This window comes from Thamnophis sirtalis, unplaced genomic scaffold (assembly GCF_051295495.1).
Source record: "Thamnophis sirtalis isolate CommonGarterSnake01/CBP01778 unplaced genomic scaffold, rThaSir2_p1.2 scaffold_7, whole genome shotgun sequence".
Classification (NCBI taxonomy): domain Eukaryota; kingdom Metazoa; phylum Chordata; class Lepidosauria; order Squamata; family Natricidae; genus Thamnophis; species Thamnophis sirtalis.
Genome location: NW_028261387.1, coordinates 92,538,906 through 92,556,215, shown reverse-complemented (window position 1 = coordinate 92,556,215; position 17,310 = coordinate 92,538,906). Strand labels below are relative to the sequence as shown.

At 45.5% G+C, this 17,310-nt stretch overlaps 1 protein-coding gene across 1 annotated transcript in view; it reads left to right on the top strand.

The window, feature by feature from the left end:
* The first annotated feature begins 1,144 nt into the window (after positions 1–1,144).
* Positions 1,145–17,310, top strand: part of PRPF6 (pre-mRNA processing factor 6) — a 43,268-nt gene continuing 27,102 nt past the window's right edge. The window contains exons 1-7 of the mRNA XM_087720873.1: positions 1,145–1,402; positions 6,452–6,617; positions 7,704–7,822; positions 8,404–8,482; positions 8,694–8,870; positions 13,688–13,843; positions 16,661–16,755. Coding sequence (XP_087576999.1) covers positions 1,173–1,402; positions 6,452–6,617; positions 7,704–7,822; positions 8,404–8,482; positions 8,694–8,870; positions 13,688–13,843; positions 16,661–16,755 — 1,022 coding nt within the window. The 5' untranslated portion in view covers positions 1,145–1,172. The remainder of the gene's footprint in view (positions 1,403–6,451; positions 6,618–7,703; positions 7,823–8,403; positions 8,483–8,693; positions 8,871–13,687; positions 13,844–16,660; positions 16,756–17,310) is intronic.

Sequence of the window (17,310 nt, the reverse complement as noted above, 5' to 3'; positions counted from 1 at the left end):
ACAAGAAGCAATGGGTGGAAACTAATCAAGCAGAGAAGCAACTTAGAACTGAGGAGAAATTTCCTGACAGTCAGAACAATTAATCAGTAGAACAGAGGTTGCCTCCAGAAGTTGTGGGTGCTTCATTACTGGAGGTTTTTAAGAAGCGGTTGGATAACCCTATACCGTTTCAGACAAATGGCTATCCAACATCTTCTTAAAGACTTCCAGTGTTGGGGTATTCACAACTTCTGGAGGCAACTTCTGTTCCACTGATTCATTGTTCTAACTCTCAGGAAATTTCCCCTCAGTTCTAAGTTGCTTCTCTCCTTGATTAGTTTCCACCCATTGCTTCTTGTTCTACCCTCAGGTTCCTTGGAGAATAGCTTGACTCCCTCTTCTTTGTGGCACCTCCTGAGATATTGGAAGGCTGCTATCATGTCTCCCTTAGTCCTTCTTTCTATTAAACTAGACATACCCAGTTCCTGCAACCGTTCTTCACATGTTTTAGTCCCCTAATCATCTTTGTTGCTCTTCTCTGCACTCTTTCTAGAGTCTCCACATCTTTTCTACATCGTGGCGACCAAAACTGAATGCAAATATTCCAAGTGTGGCCTTCCCAAGGCCTTATAAAATGGTATTAACCCTTCACGTGATATCTTGATTCTATCTCTCTATTTATGCAGCCTAGGACTGTGTTGGCTTTTTTAGCAACTGCTGCACACAGCTGGCTCCTATTTAAATGGTTGTCCACTACAAGACAACCATTTGTCTTCTAGAAGACCTCCAAGGTCCCTTCCAACTTATTCTGTTGTGTTCTGCCTAATATGCTTTGCTATATTTGTAGGAAGGGACAATAAGCTGAAAAACATCCCTCCCCCCCCCCCGCTTCTTCTTATTTTTTAATTTAAAGAATTAGACCGCCAAAGTAACGCTGGCAACGTAACAGGGAACGTAAGCAACGTAAAATCACTACCCAACCCCGCCTCAGTCACAACCACGCCCCCGGGAGACTTAAGACCAGCCCCTCTCCCTCGCCCCGCCTCCACTCCCCCGCCCCTGCGAGGCAGAACCTACCTCGCAGAGGGCGTGGCTCCTAGCAGGCATGAGGGCGTGCTCAACCTCCTGGCCCCGCCTCCGCCCCGTGAACGTCGCCCCCCGCGGCCTGTTCGCTATCATCCTCCGCCGCCATCATGGCCGCCATGGCCGCTTCCTCGGCGGCCTCTCCCGCCTCGGGTTCCTCTTCTTCTTCCTCCTCCTCCGGCGGCGCGGCCGGTTCGAGCTCCTCGGGGGCTTCGGGCGGTGGGAGCGGCGGCGGAGCCTCGGGGCTGACGGCAGCGTTGACCGGCACCATGAACCGCAAGAAGAAGCCCTTCCTGGGCATGCCGGCCCCGCTGGGTTACGTGCCGGGGCTGGGCCGAGGGTGAGCAGCCGGGTCGGGGCTCCGGGGGGAGGGGACGACCCTGAGCATGTGCAGAGGGCTCATTCCACCCACCGGCCTGATTTGCTCGTTTGGGGGCGTGCTGCTCCCCCTGGGCGGCTTTAAGATGGGAGGGAGGACTTCAACTCCCAGAAATCCTCGGCCAGTTTCCCCAATATGGGGCATTCTGGGAGTTGAAGTCCCCCCTCCCATCTTAAAGCTGCCCAGCTGGAGAAATAAGTGCATTTTAGAAGGGTGAGATTTGTCCACAAAGACACGTGTGTGGACTGAAGTATTGGGTGTTACCAGTGTTTCCGCCCCTGCTGGATTGGGCTGCATACAGTAAGATCCAGGGAAGGTCTTCATGGCTTGCATTTTGCACACCTTTGTGGACTTAACTGCCTTGTTTGGTCTCTGGTTTGCTTTTTTTGTTGTGGTGGTGCTTTGCACGTGTGCATGTTTGGTTTAGTGTGGTTAAGGCTCTGGCCTAGAAAGCAGGAGATCTGAATTAGAATAGGGTAAAATGGGAATAGGAGTTGGAAGGGGCCTTGGAGGTCTTCTAGTCCAACCCCCTGCTTAGGCAGGAAACCCTACACCACTTCAGACAAATGGATATCCAACATCTTCTTAAAGACTTCCAGTGTTGGGGCATTCACAACCTCTGGAGGCAACTTCTGTTCCACTGATTAATTGTTCTCACTGTCAGGAAATTTCTCCCCAGTTCTAAGTTGCTTCTCTCCTTGATTAGATTCCACCCATTGCTTCTTGTCCTACCCTCGGCCTTGTTGCTACAAAGCAAGAGATCTGAGATAGAATAGGAATAGGAGTTGGAAGGGACCTTGGAGGTCTTCTAGTCTAACCCTCTGCTCAGGCAGAAAACCTTATACCAGTTCAGGAAAGTGACTGACCAATTTCTTAAAAGCCTCCAGTGTTGGAGAATTCAGATAGAGTTCAGGTTCCATCTGGGCCATGAAAACCATGATTTTGGACTAGTCCATCTGTCTCAGCCCAGCCTTCAGGCTAGTCTAGTGAAGAGATGGACCAGGGGAGACATGATAGCAGGGTTTCCATATTCGAGGGGCTGCCAAAGAGAGGAAGGGGGTCAAGCTACTCTCCAAAGCCCCTGAAGGCCAGACAAGGAACAATGGATGGAAACTGACCAAGGAGAGATTCAACCTGGAAATAAGGAGGAATTTTCTGACAGTGAGAACAATCAACCCATGGAGCAGAAGTTGCCTTTGGAAGTTTTAGGAGCTTCATCCCTGGGGGCTTTCAAGAAGAGACTGGATTGCCATCTGTCATAAATGGTGTAGGGTCTCCTGCTTGGGCAGGGGGGGGGGGGTGGACTAGATGACCTACAAGGTCCCTTCTGACTCTGTTAATCTGTTAAACCTTACAGGGTTGTTGTGATGGGAAAAAATACAGATAGTCCTCAACTTACAACAGTTTATTTAGTGATCGTTCGAAGTTACAAGAACATGGAAAAAAGTGACATGACTGTTTTCCACACTTACGGCCGTTGCAGTATCCCCATAATCACGTGATCCAAATTCGGACGCTTGGCAACTGTCTCGTATTTACGACGGTTGTATTGTCCCGGAATCATGTTTTTTGACCTTCTGACAAGCAAAGCCAGTGGGGGAGCTGGATTCTGTTAACAACCATGTTACTAACTTAACAACAGCCCTGATTCACTCAGTACTGTAATTGTGGCCCCCAAGGTCATGAAATAGGGGCAAAACTCCCTTAAACAAATGTTCCACTTAAACAACAGAAATTTTGGACTCAATTGTGGTCGTAAGTCGAGGATTACCCGTACTTCTAAAGATAATAAAGGCGAGATACAGATAAATAAACAAATGTTTAGCTCATTCATTGTGTTCTAAACAGAAGCTGTGGTTCTGGGTTGTAGTTGAAGCTGCTTCACTGTCTGTATCCATTACAAAAATCAAAATCGCTGCTAAGTTCTTCTATTCTTTGATTAGAGTTAGTTTTAAAAGTTTTAGGCAGTCCGTTGTTTTTTTTTTTAAACAATAAAAGTTTCTCACCAGCTTAGCACTTAACACTTCTCCATATTGCCCTGACTTTGTCAGTCTTGAAGGACTGGAATTTTTACCGCTAGCAGAAGACTTTAAACCTGCTTCTCTCGGAGATTTTGTGATATCCCCGAGATCAGCAAGATGTAACCTTCCTGTTCACCATCTCTTCGGGATGATTTAGGTCCGTTAGAATCCCCTAGCAATAAAAGTATCGAGTGCGATCTCAGAGCTTTGAGATCGCACGTCGTCTCGTCACGGCATCCAGGCTCCGCTCCCCTCCACTGTCTGCATCCAAGAGCTCCTAGTGGCCCCTTGGGTGAAGAACAGAAGGTGCTGACACCTGTTTTTTTTTTTGGTGGGGGGGGGGAACACCCAACAATTTGCGTTGTTAGCTTTTGCAGAAAGTTAGCTTTGGATTGCCATGAAAAAGGTTCCCTGTCCGAATTTAATGAAGCAGACAGAACGAATGTCTTTTTTTGACAGGTGGGAAAGCAAGTTCAGGCAGTCCTCGACTTACGACCAAAATTGAGCCCAACATTTATATTGCTAAGTGAGAAATTTGTCAAGTGAGCTTTGCTCCATTTTACGACTTTCCTTGCCACGTTGGTTAAGCGATTCGCAGTTAAATTGGTAACACGGTTGTTAAGTGAAACTGGCTTCCCCATTGACTTTGCTGGACAGAAGGTCGCAAAGGGGGATCGTGTGACCGTTCAGGACTGGGAGACAGAAGTGATGGGTGGATTCCCACTTGCGCGAGCAGATGGCGAGCAGGTGCGCTTCACTTGCGCGAGTGGTGGGTGCATATGCCCTCCGCTCGTGCAAATGGAGCTGCATGTGCACTTGTCCACCACTTTCATGGAACCTATCCCCTCCCCCTCTCAACCAGGCCACAAAGCTGGAAAAAGTGACAAACTCTGGTCTACAAGCATGGCTAAAAAAATCTTCTCCAGGTGTTTATATATATATGTATATGTATGTAGGGAGCTAAGGAGGTAGGGAGGTAAATAGGTAGGAAGACAGACAGACAGACAGGGAGGGAGGGAGGGAGGGAGATAGATAGATAGGGAAATAGGGAGGGAGGGAGATAAGTAAGTACCATATTTTTTGGAGTATAAGATGCATCGGAGTATAAGACGCACCAAGGTTTTGAAAGAGGAAAATTTAAATAAAAAAGTAGGTAGGTAGGTAGAGGGATAGAGAGGGAGAAAAAAAGAAATACAGTAGGTAGGTAAGGAGAGAGAGAGAGAGTAGTTAGGTAAGTAGGTAGGTAGATAAAGGGATAGAGAGAGAGAGAGAAATAGAGAGAAATACAGTAGGTAGGTAGGGGGGAGAGAGAGAGTATAGGTAGGTAGGTAGAAGGATAGCGAGAGAGGAAGAGAGAGGAAGAAAAATACAGTAGATAGGGAGAGAGAGAGTAGGTAGGTAGGTAGATATTAGGGGAGGGAAATGGGGGGAGGGAGAGAGAAATACAGTAGGTAGGTAGGGAAAGAGAGAGTAGGTAGGTAGGTAGATGTTTCCAGGTGTATTTATCCATGTGCTGGAGAAGGAAATCGCTGACAATCTGCAGAACCTAAGACTTTGTTTCTGCTGGCACAGCACTTCATCAATCTAATTCTCATCAATCAGTTAAAGAGCTTTCCAAAAGGGGAAATATTTTTTTTTGCACTCTGCAAACATTCCAAAAATGGCCTGTTTTTCACGAAAATCCCCCCCCCCTTGTAAAGGCATGAATAGCCTTGGGGGGACTTGCAGAGTGCTCCTGCGGGGTTTGGGGGCAAAAAACAGCCTGTTTTTCATGAAATCGGGCCCGTTCTCTGTCAAAAAAATTGCATGCATATCCTTATGGAGGCTTATAGAGTGCTACAGTTCAAACCCCCACTGGCAGTTAAAAGGAAGAAACAGCCGAGATCTCACATTGCTCCTGGAAGCACCAAGCCTGAAGTAGACTGAAGATGACGAATGAGACGTCAAACCTCAGAAAACACACACACACACACACACACACACACACACACACACACACACGTGTGTGTGTGTGTGTGTGTGTGTTTTGTTTTGTTTTTAAATTTGTGCTGATAGATAAATTAAGGGAGACTAGTATAGATCTATTTCAAGCTATTTAGCTCTCATCAGCTAGCCATACCCTTACTGGGATTTGAACCTGGGCTATATTACATACTAGGCAGACATAGCTTCCTCCCATAATTGGGGCTTACCAGGGGTTGTAAAAATCAATATATATATATATATATATATATATATATATATATATATATATATATATATATATATATATATAAAATGTATATACACACACACACACACACACACACACACACACACACATATATATATATATATACACACACACACACACATATACATACATATATATATATATATATATATATATATATATATATATATATATATATATATATTTAAAGTCATGTATGTCTCCCTTTATTTATCAGCATAAATATAACACACACACACACACACACACACACACACACACACATATATATATATATATATATGGAGAGAGGGCGGGGAAGGTAGGGAGATAAGTAGATAGGTAGGGAGATAGGGTGGGAGATATAGATAGATAGATAGATGATAGAGAGAGATAGGGAGGGGGATAGAGTGGGAGGGAGGGGGATAGGTAAGGTAGATAGGGTGGGAGAAAGATGGATGGAGAGAGATTGTATGAAGGATTTTTGGCAACAGCATGGAAAAGATTGAACATGCCTTTTTCCTATTTTGGGGGTGGTGGTCAATTTTGCACTTAAACTTCATCAAAAGAAAGAGTATTAGTTGTTGTTCTTGCTAATCTAGGAAAGAGGGCTCAATTCTTAATTTTACAGACCTTTGTTGCTTGGTAGTCCAGAAGTGATGAGCATTGCAAATCTGAGTTTAGGAAGAATTTTAGATTAAAAACACCCACCCACACACACACCGTCCAATCATGTCTGGATTTTCCCCAAATCTGTTGTCTTTTCTTCTTCTCTAGAGCCACTGGTTTTACCACCCGTTCAGATATTGGTCCCGCCCGGGATGCTAACGACCCCGTGGATGATCGTCATGCTCCCCCAGGGAAGAGAACCGTTGGGGATCAGATGAAGAAAAATCAGGCTGATGACGATGATGAAGATCTGAACGATACAAATTATGACGAGGTGAGGTCATTGTTTTATTCAGCTTCCACAATCCGCTCAAGGATTGATCAATGGTTTATTTTCAAGATTGTAACATGGCTTTTATGTAGAGTGCTATGGATTTGAACCTGTTCGTTTTTCTCCCTGTGTGACGGCTTATATGATGACTTTCCTTGCCCTTCCTCCTTAAGCCTATCTATCTAGCTATCATCCATCCAGCTACTATATCTATCTATCTATCTATCTATCTATCTATCTATCTATCTATCTATCTATCTATCTATCTATCTATCTATCTATCTATCTATCTATCTATCTACCTACCTACCTACCTACCTACCTACCTACCTACCTACCTACCTACCTACCTACCTACCTACCTCCCTCTATCTGTCTATCTGTCTGTCTGTCTGTCTATCTATCTATCTATCTATCTATCTATCTATCTATCTCTATATCTATCTATCTATCTATCTATCTATCTATCTATCTATCTATCTATCTATCTATCTATCTATCTATCTATCTACCTATCTATCTCTATATCTATCTATATCTATCTATCTATCCATCCATCCATCCATCCATCCATCCATCCATCATCCATCCATCGTTTGATCAATCGATAGGTAGGCTAAAAGGGCTATGAAAATAGATTTATTTTGTCATTTTGATTTTGGTAGGTTACATTAAAGGGATAAAATGAATGGACATGAACTTTTTGTCCTGTGCCGTTCAGTGGAAGCTTATTCTTAAGTCGGTCAGTCTGTCTGTCTATCATGTATGTATGTATGTATGTATGTATGTATGTATGTATGTATGTATGTATGTATGTATCTATCTATCTATCTATCTATCTATCTATCTATCTATCTATCTATCTATCTATCTATCTATCTATCTACCCACCCACCTACCCACCTACCCACCTATCATCTATCTATCTATCTATCTATCTATCTATCTATCTATCTATCTATCATCACCTACCGATAGGTCTGTCTGTCTGTCTGTCTAAAGGCTATAAAAGGCTATAAAACTGGATTTATTTTGGTGTTTTACTTTTGGTGGATTACATTAAGGGGATGATCTTCTTGTCCCATGCAGTTCAATGGATACGCTGGAAGCTTGTTCTCCAGTGGACCTTATGAAAAAGACGATGAAGAAGCAGACGCCATTTATGCTGCTTTGGATAAAAGGATGGACGAAAGAAGAAAAGAGAGAAGGTAGGGTGTTGGTTTTTTTTAAAGCCTCTCATGTACTTTGATTTGAAATCTTCATATTCAAACGTTAGCTGCTAGTTTTTAGCTTTTGGTGCATGATTTAGTCTTGGGCATCTCAAATGTTACCGTATTTTTCAGAGTATAAGACGCACCTTTCCCCCCTCTAAAAGAGCGTGGAAATGTCGGTGCATCTTATACACCGAATATAGGCATTTTTGGCCTCTCGAAGCCCCGCCCCCGCATCCCATTTTTGCGAAAAACAGGCCCTTTTGCCTTCCCCCAGCAGCACTCTGCAGGCTTCAGAAGGGCTGGGGGGAGGCCAAAACTCTTCTCTTTTTGCAAAAAATGGTCCGTTCTTTGCAAAAATAACCAGGCATTTTTGTCTTCCCCCAGCCCTGCTGAAGGCTGCAGAGTGCTCCTGGGGGCTGGGGGAGGACAAAAACTTTTTTTTTCTTACTTACCTCTTCGAAATCTTGGTGCATCTTATACACCGGCGCGTCTTATCGTCCAGAAAATGCGGTAAATACTTTGAAGATAACCGGGATAAATTGGCTGAAGTATTGGCTGTACTTTTTATTTTCTAGAGAACAGCGTGAGAAAGAGGAGATTGAAAAGTACCGAATGGAACGACCAAAAATTCAGCAACAGTTCTCGGATCTGAAAGTAAGGAGAGACAGCAATAAGGCATTTGATTCCAGGAATAAAAACGTAAAGATACTGTAGATCGATCCAGAAACCTTACATTGGCTTGTCAGGAAAAAAATGCCCAGAATTTGCAAGCTAAAAGTCAAAGATGGGCAAAGGGAAGGAAGGGGAGAATTTAAATGCCGTGTAGCCATTTCGATTACAGGTTGTGATGGTTGTTTTTTGGTAGAGAAAACTGGCTGAAGTTACCGAAGAAGAATGGCTAAGTATCCCCGAAGTGGGCGATGCCAGGAACAAGCGCCAGAGGAACCCACGTTACGAAAAACTGACGCCTGTTCCGGACAGTTTCTTTGCGAAGCACTTGCAATCGGGAGACAATCACACATCGGTGGATCCTCGGCAGACGGTGAGATTTTCCTGGATCCAACGGGTTTTCTGAAAGAATGGCTTGGCAAGGGACTTGCTTTTTCTGCAATTCTAATTCTCCTCTGAAGTCTCTGTCTGTCTTGTTGGGTTGCAGAGCCAAACCAGACAGTTATAGAGGTGCAGATGAGGGACTCAATCATTGAAACGGTGTAGGGTTTCCTGCCTAGGCAGGGGGTTGGACTAGAAGACCTCCAAGGTCCCTTCCAACTCTACTATTGTATTGTATTCCTCTGTAGAACAGAATCAGCAGCTCTTTGGGCAGTTTTCCGATCGATACCTATTCCGTGGGCAAAAAAAGAGGGAAGCCCGTCTTGTGCCAGAACTTCAGGAAATTATTAAGGGGAAAATTAAATTTAAAATTTTTTTAAAAAAATTTTATGACACTGTAATCCCTTTTATCAGGGAGAGTTGGGGCAACGGAACGGAGCTGAGCGTTTCCTGGCCAGCTGCCCTTCCTGACACCTAGGCGGAGTTTACAGCAGATATTTTCTCTTTGCACCCTGATAGAGAAATGTCTGTCGCTGCCTAGGATTGAACGCTCAGCCTCCCGAGTGTGAGGCGAGCATCTCTAGGACGCTGTGCCGCTCCAATTTTTAAAAGATTCAAAACTTTAATAAAAAACATAGATTTTTATAATTCTAGCCCAGTGCGGGCCTGTTAGGTAAGCTCCCCATTGGGAGAGCGAGTGCGTTCAGAGAAGCGTTGTGAGAGTTGTGTTGGAGAACACACAAACCAGCATACAGAGACACTGCAGTTTCAATAGGCTTTTACTTTCGCGGAAATAGAGGTATCAGAGTCCATCAAACAGTCTTACACGGATAAGGCAGTCAGTCATCAACGTCTTTCAGTTAAGGGGTAATCCAAATAACATAGTCCAGTATCATATAATCAGTTCAGTACTCAAAGTTTGCTAGCAGTTGCAAAACTTACAATAGCTCACGGCACTTTCTAACAGCCAGCTTCCAAAACACTCAGATCAGATCAGCCCATCATCTAACAAACCAGAGAGCTAACAGTCATTCTGGCTCCCTCTTATGGCCGATTGAGGAAACAGCAACCAATCACATTTTACAGTATGATTTAAAGAAACAGGTATAGCATTGTTACATGGTTTATATATTGCCAACCCAACTGTTAGATTATATTCCTAACATTCTCCCCTTTGGGTAGGACAATATATAAATCTTAAATTCTTAATCCGTATTCCTCGCAACAACGTTTATGCTTTATATTACCTTGGGTCTTAGTAAAATGATCTGCAATGTTATCTTCAGACATACAATACTCCACATTGATGGCAGGAATAATTCTGACCAGCAAGCGATCCTCTTCCATGCAAATTCTGGAGAGAACCAGGAATAAGAGAGAGATCGCCTGAATTTTCAACCACAGATTTAAGAGAGGTCAACCCCATTCTTGCAGAACTTCACTGCAGTGAGAAGACCTGAACTTTGGCTACCCTTTTCCTCTGGCACAAAAAAATGGCTGTTTGTAACCTCACTGAATTCCTGCACTGGGATCTTTGCAGTGTTTAAACCAGAGGTGAAATTCAGCAGGTTCTGATGGGTTCTGGAAAATCGGTAGTGAAAATTTTGAGTAGTTTGGAGAATCGGCAAATACCACCTCTGGCTGGCCCCAGTGTGGGATGGGAATGGAGATTGTGCAATATCCTTCCCCTGGAATGGGAGGGAATGGGGATTTTGCAGTATCCTTCCCCTGGAGTGGGGAGGGAATGGAGATTTTGCAATATCCTTCCCCTGGAGTGGGGAGGGAATGGGGATTTTGCAGTATCCTTCCCCTGGAGTGGGAGGGAATGGAGATTTTGCAATATCCTTCCCCTGGAGTGGGGAGGGAATGGAGATTTTGCAATATCCTTCCCCTGGAGTGGGGAGGGAATGGGGATTTTGCAGTAACCTTCCCCTGGAGTGGGAGGGAATGGAGATTTTGCAATATCCTTCCCCTGGAGTGGGGAGGGAATGGAGATTTTGCAGTATCCTTCCCCTGGAGTGGGAGGGAATGGGGCTTTTGCAGTATCCTTCCCCTGGAATGGGAGGGAATGGGGCTTTTGCAGTATCCTTCCCCTGGAGTGAGAGGGAATGGAGATTTTGTAGTATCCTTCCCCTGGAGTGGGAGGGAATGAGGATTTTTCAGTATCCTTCCCCTGGAATGGGAGGAAATGGAGATTTTGCAGTATCCTTCCCCTGGAATGGGAGGGAATGGGGCTTTTGCAGTATCCTTCCCCTGGAGTGGGAGGGAATGGGGATTTTGTAGTATCCTTCCCCTAGGAGTGAGGAGGGAATGGGGATTTTGCAGTATCCTTCCCCTGGAGTGGGAGGGAATGGGGATTTTGCAGTATCCTTCCCCTAGGAGTGAGGAGGGAATGGGGATTTTGCAGTATCCTTCCCCTGGAGTGGGAGGGAATGGGGATTTTGCAGTATCCTTCCCCTGGAGTGGGAGGGAATGGAGATTTTGTAGTATCCTTCCCCTGGAGTGGGAGGGAATGGGGCTTTTGCAGTATCCTTCCCCTGGAATGGGAGGGAATGGGGCTTTTGCAGTATCCTTCCCCTGGAATGGGAGGGAATGGGGATTTTGCAGTATCCTTCCCTTGGAATGGGAGGGAATGGGGCTTTTGCAGTATCCTTCCCCTGGAGTGGGAGGGAATGGGGCTTTTGCAGTATCCTTCCCCTGGAATGGGAGGGAATGGGGATTTTGCAGTATCCTTCCCCTGGAGTGGGGAGGGAATGGAGATTTTGTAGTATCCTTCCTCTGGAGTGGGAGGGAATGGGGCTTTTGCAGTATCCTTCCCCTACCATGCCCACGAAGCTACACCCACAGAACCAGTAATAAAAGAATTTCAATTTCACCACTGATTTAAACCTTTTCTTGGTTGCTTAAACAGAGTCATAGAATCAAAGCCCCGTGAACCATTAATGCTGCTTTATAAAGCCTAAGGAAGACCACGCTTGGAATCCTGCATCCAGTTCTGTTTGCCACAATACAAAAAAGATGTTGAGACTCTGGAAAGAGTGCAGAGAAGAGCAGCTAAGGTCATTATTAAGAGCCTGGAGGCTAAAACATAGGAAGAACCGTTTTTGGAGTTTGGTATTGAGCAGGAATTGGGGATGTCTAGTTTAATGAAAAGAAGGACTTAGGGGAGACATGATAGCAGCACTCCAGTATTGGAGGGGCTGCCACAAACAAGGGGGTCAACTTATTTTCCAAAGCACCATGTGGGAAGGACAAGAAACGATGGATGGAAACGAATCTAGGAGAGAAGCAATCTGGAATTAAGGAGAAACTTCCTAACAGTGAGGACAATTAACCAGTGGAACTGCTTGCCACCAGAAGTTGTGGGTGCTCCTCCATCACTGGAGGTTTTTAAAAAGAGATTGGGCAGCCATGTGTTTGAAATTGAGTCTCCTGCTTGAAGAAGAGTTTGGACTAGAAGACCTCTAAGGTCCCTTCCAGCTCTATTCTGATTGATTGATTGTCCCAAAGGTGCTTTTTCCAAGAGGCAACTGGACTTTCTGGGTTTTTTTCTTTGAAGATGTTTCTTCTTCAGGAGGGGTATAAATCCTTCCATTCCCCACCATCCAGTCAGCTGAAGAAGCTTCTTGGATGAGAAGAGAAACGTCTTGAAAAAGCACCTGTGGGACAATCCTGAGCTAAATGACTAAGAAACATCCAGTTACAATGGTCACAGCTTCCCACAGTCACATCATCACCACTTGTGATCTTACAATACAATAGCAGAGTTGGAAGGGACCTTGGAGGTCTTCTAGTCCAACCCCCTGCCTAGGCAGGAAACCCTATACCATTTCAGACAAATGGCTATCCAGCATCTTCTTAAAGACTTCCAGTGTTGGGGCATTCAGAACTTCTGGAGGCAAATTGTTCCACTGATTCATTGTTCTAACTGTCAGGAAATTTCTTCTCAGTTCTAAGTTGCTTCTCTCCTTGATTAGTTTCCACCCATTGCTTCTTGTTCTGCCCTCAGATGCTTTGGAGAATAGTTTGACCCCCTCTTCTTTGTGGCAACCCCTGAGATATTGGAAGACTGCTATCCTGTCTCCCCTAGTCCTTCTCTTCATTAAACTAGACATACCCAGTTCCTGCAACCGTTCTTCATATGTTTTAGCCTCCAGTCCCCTAATCCTCTTTGTTGCTCTTCTCTGCACTCTTTCTAGAGTCTCCACATCTTTTCTACATCGTGACAACCAGAACTGAATGCAGGATTCCAAGTGTGGCCTTACCAAGGCCTTATAAAGTGGTATTAACCCTTCACGTGATCTTGATTCTATCCCTCTGTTGATGCAGCCTAGAACTGTGTTGGCAGCTGCTGCACATGGCTGGCTCCTATTTAAATGGTTGTCCACACTATTCCACCTCTTGGATGAGAAATGTCTTGAAAGAGCACCTGTGGGACAACCCTGACTTGAAAAAGCACCTGGATGACTAAGGATCATCCAGTTACAATGGTCACAGCTTCCCACAGTCACATCATCACCACTTGTGATCTTCACTGCCAGCTTCCAATAAGTCGTCAGTGAGGAAACCAGCCACCATCTGATGTTGTGCTTAATGACGGCACAGGATTCCTTAAACCTGAACTGTCATTGTACAATGAAGATCCCATTTAATTTCGTTGTGCGAGGTGCAATGACAATAAACTAAACTAAATCCCCATCGATGATTGATTGACTGATTGATTCCACACGGAAACTGCCTCTTTTTATTGATACTATTTGAAATCCCTTAATGCTCTCTCTTCCTCCCCCTCCCCTGTTTATCTTGCAGCAATTCGGTGGCCTGAACACCCCTTACCCAGGGGGCTTAAACACACCTTATCCAGGTGGAATGACCCCGGGACTGATGACTCCTGGCACAGGGGAGCTGGACATGAGGAAGATTGGGCAAGCTAGAAACACCTTGATGGATATGCGTCTCAGCCAGGTAAGGACACGGCGGGATGGGTGTGTGAGAAATAGAAGTAGTCCTCGACTAACGACCATTCCCTAAGTCCGTGATTGTCTGTCTGCCTTTCCAGAGTATATTTGGCTTTTATACGGTTTCAACAAGCAAAGCAAGAGCATAGGTAGCTGTTGTGGCCCAGCAGGAGCCGTTGGGAGCTGCAAACAGACTCCGATAGCGAGGGACCCTATGAGTCGGCTCTGGAAGATGTGGAGGACCCTGGACAGGGTTCAGACTCTGAGCAGGGACCAGAGAGGCTGGTTGGCCATCAGGAGGCGCCTTAGGCATGGAGCAGCGGTGAAAGCCAAAGGGAGTTGGTCCCTGACGTCAGGCCCTGGAGCAGTGGGGAGGAGCTAAAGGAGTTGGTTCTGGACGCCAGGCAAAGGCGGGCAGATAAGTGCCGATACCAACTACGGAGATACAGAAGATAATTGGGGCCAGGTGGTTGTGATTAGGCTCCTCCCAAGAGAGTATATAAGAAGAGACTTTGGGAGGAGGCTGTTTGCAGGACACAACTATTATACTAAAGCTGGAGAATCTCTTGTGTGCATTTCTTATCTATGGTTGCTGCCAAAGTCTTGTCGGTGTGTTAATTTACTGTGAATAAATTGTCTAGCAATGTGTCGGCGTGACTCACCGTACGGAGGGGGGTCAGAACAGGTAGCAACAGCATCTTATTGGTACATTCTCCTTGTCAATCTCTTAAGACCATCCCAGCCAGAGTAGAATCTCCCGTAAGGCACCAGTTCCCGGTAGTGCCTGGCTATGCTAATTAGGTGAGCTCATAGAAGTTGAGGTTATCGGTTACTAAGATATGGCAGTTTGCTGTGCATGTCTGTGCATAACCTTTGTATAACCTATGGCACGCGAGGCGTTTCTGATGGCACGCGAGGAGTCGCCTAGTCAGTTCCAGTGCATATGCGCGCGCTGGCCAGCTAATCTTCAGTCTTGATTTTCGGCCATTTTTTGCCCACCTGGAAGCTCCCCTAAAGCCTCCGGAGGGAGAAAAACGGCCACCCTTGTGACATTTGCAACGTCCCGTAGGCATATGATCACAATTTCCAGCCTCTTTGTTGGAAACTGATTTGTTAAGTTTACTTTAGCAATCGTTAGACTTATATACCGCTTCATAGGACTTTCAGCCCTCTCTAAGCGGTTTACAGAGTCAGCATATCGCCCCCAACAAAAATCCGGGTCCTCATTTTACCCACCTCGGAAGGATGGAAGGCTGAGTCAACCTTGAGCCTGGTGGGATTTGAACAGCCGAACTGCTGAACTGCAGTCAGCTGAAGTAGCCTGCAGTGCTGCATTTAACCACTGCGCCACCTCGGCTCTTTATTGCCATCGCACCTTAAATGCCATCTTCAGTGTACAATGACACTCCAAGTTGTGGTTGTGGAGGAATCCTGTGCAGTCATTAAGCCGAACATCAGGCGGTGGCTGGTTTCCTCATGTAATGTCTGGTTTTCCACAGAAAAGGGGGTTCGTTTTACGACCGAGGCATTTACTTTATGACCAGCGTGAAAATGATCGTAAAATCAGGTGTGGTCCCAGTAATAACCCCCTTCTCAATGAATGTCAGGATTGACAGCCACCCATGTTACGCCCCTTTTAGGCGGCCTGCACTGGTTGCCGGTTGTCTTCCGGGTGCGATTCAAGGTGTTAATTATGAGCTTTAAAGCGCTCCATGGCTTAGGCCCAGGGTACCTGCGAGACCACCTACTGCCACCGGTAGCCTCCCACCGTCCAGTGCGATCCCGCAGAGTTGGCCTCCTCAGGGTGCCGTCGGCCAGGCAGTGTCGGCTGGCGACCCCCAGGGGGAGAGCCTTCTCTGTGGGAGCCCCTTCCCTCTGGAATGAGCTGCCCCCGGAGCTTCGCATAATCCCCGACCTCCGGTCTTTCCGACACGCCCTAAAAAGTTGGCTTTTCCAGCAAGCCGGCCTGGCCTGAATAGAATAAAATAAATTATTAATTTAAAAATTTTAAATTTTAATTTAATCCTAAATTTGATTTTAAATTGTCAACTGAAGATTATTGGATTTCCTATTTAATCTTTTTTTAACTTTCATCATGTGTTTTTATGTTGTACGCCGCCCTGAATCCTTTGGGAGAAGGGCGGCATATAAGTCCAATAAAACCAAACCATACCAAACCAAACCATCATTGGGGTCTCAGTTATAGTCGTAAATCAAGGACTGCCTGTAGCGATGTTGCTTATTATTATTGTTGCACGTTAAATAAATCAATATATGGGGATGATCTTTTCCAAAGATGATGATATTTGGAAAGGGTTACAGGTAATCCTCAACTTATGACCACAATTGAGCCCGAGATATATGTGGTGGTGAGAAATCCGTTAAGAGAGTTTTGCCCCATTTTATAACTTTTCTTTGCCACAGCTGTTAAGCGAACCACTGCCGTTGTTAAATCGGTAACACGGGTTGTTAAGTGAAACTGGTTTGTCCGTTGACTTTGCTTGTCGGAAGGTCGCAAAAACGTGACTCTTGAAACTGTCGTAAGTGTGAGTCGGTTGCCAAGCACCCAAAGGTAATTGCGTGGCCACGGGGGTGCTGCACTTACGGTCGTAAGTGTGAAAAACGGACACCCGTCCCTATTTTCAGTGCCAGGTTTGCAAGTTTGGACGGTCACTAAATGAACTGTTGTAAGTCGAGGACTAACTTGTCGTCAATGACGGGCGTAACATTGTTTACCCTTCCAATGCTTTATGGGAAAATATCTATATAGTCATTTGCATTTTACATCTTCTCTCATCTTAACGAGGCTTTGGTTAATCCACAGGTATCTGATTCGGTGAGCGGACAGACAGTGGTGGATCCCAAAGGCTACCTGACGGATTTAAACTCCATGATTCCCACCCACGGTGGAGACATTAAGTAAGGGCACATGGGTGTTGTGCTTGTGCAATCCCGTATTTTTCGGAGTATAGGACGCACCAAGATTTTGAAGAGGCAAATTAAAAAAATAAATGGCACTCTGCAGACCTCCCAAAAACGGCCCGTTTTTTGTGAAAAAGGGCCCTTAAAAGGGGGGGGGGGCATGAATAGCCTTTAGGAAACTTGTAGCGTGCTCCTGGGGATGCCCCCCCCCAAAAAAACGAGCAAAAATCGGCCTGTTTTTTGCTCATTTCTGCCTTCTCCAGCCCCCCGGAGCTCTCTGAAAGCCTCCTAAAGGCTCTGCACGGCCATGTTGGTGACGGGGTGGTGGTGGTGGTGGTGGTCAGGAGACCAAAAGTGCTGTATTCAGTGTATAACAGTGGTCTCCAACCTTGGCAACTTTTAAGACCTGTGGACTTCAACTCCCAGAGTTCCTCAGCCAGCAAAGCTGGCTGAGGAACTCTGGAAGTTGAAGTCCACAAGTCTTAAAAGTTGCCAAAGTTGGAGACCACTGGTGTATAAGACCCACCCAGATTTTCAGCCTCTTTTTTTAAG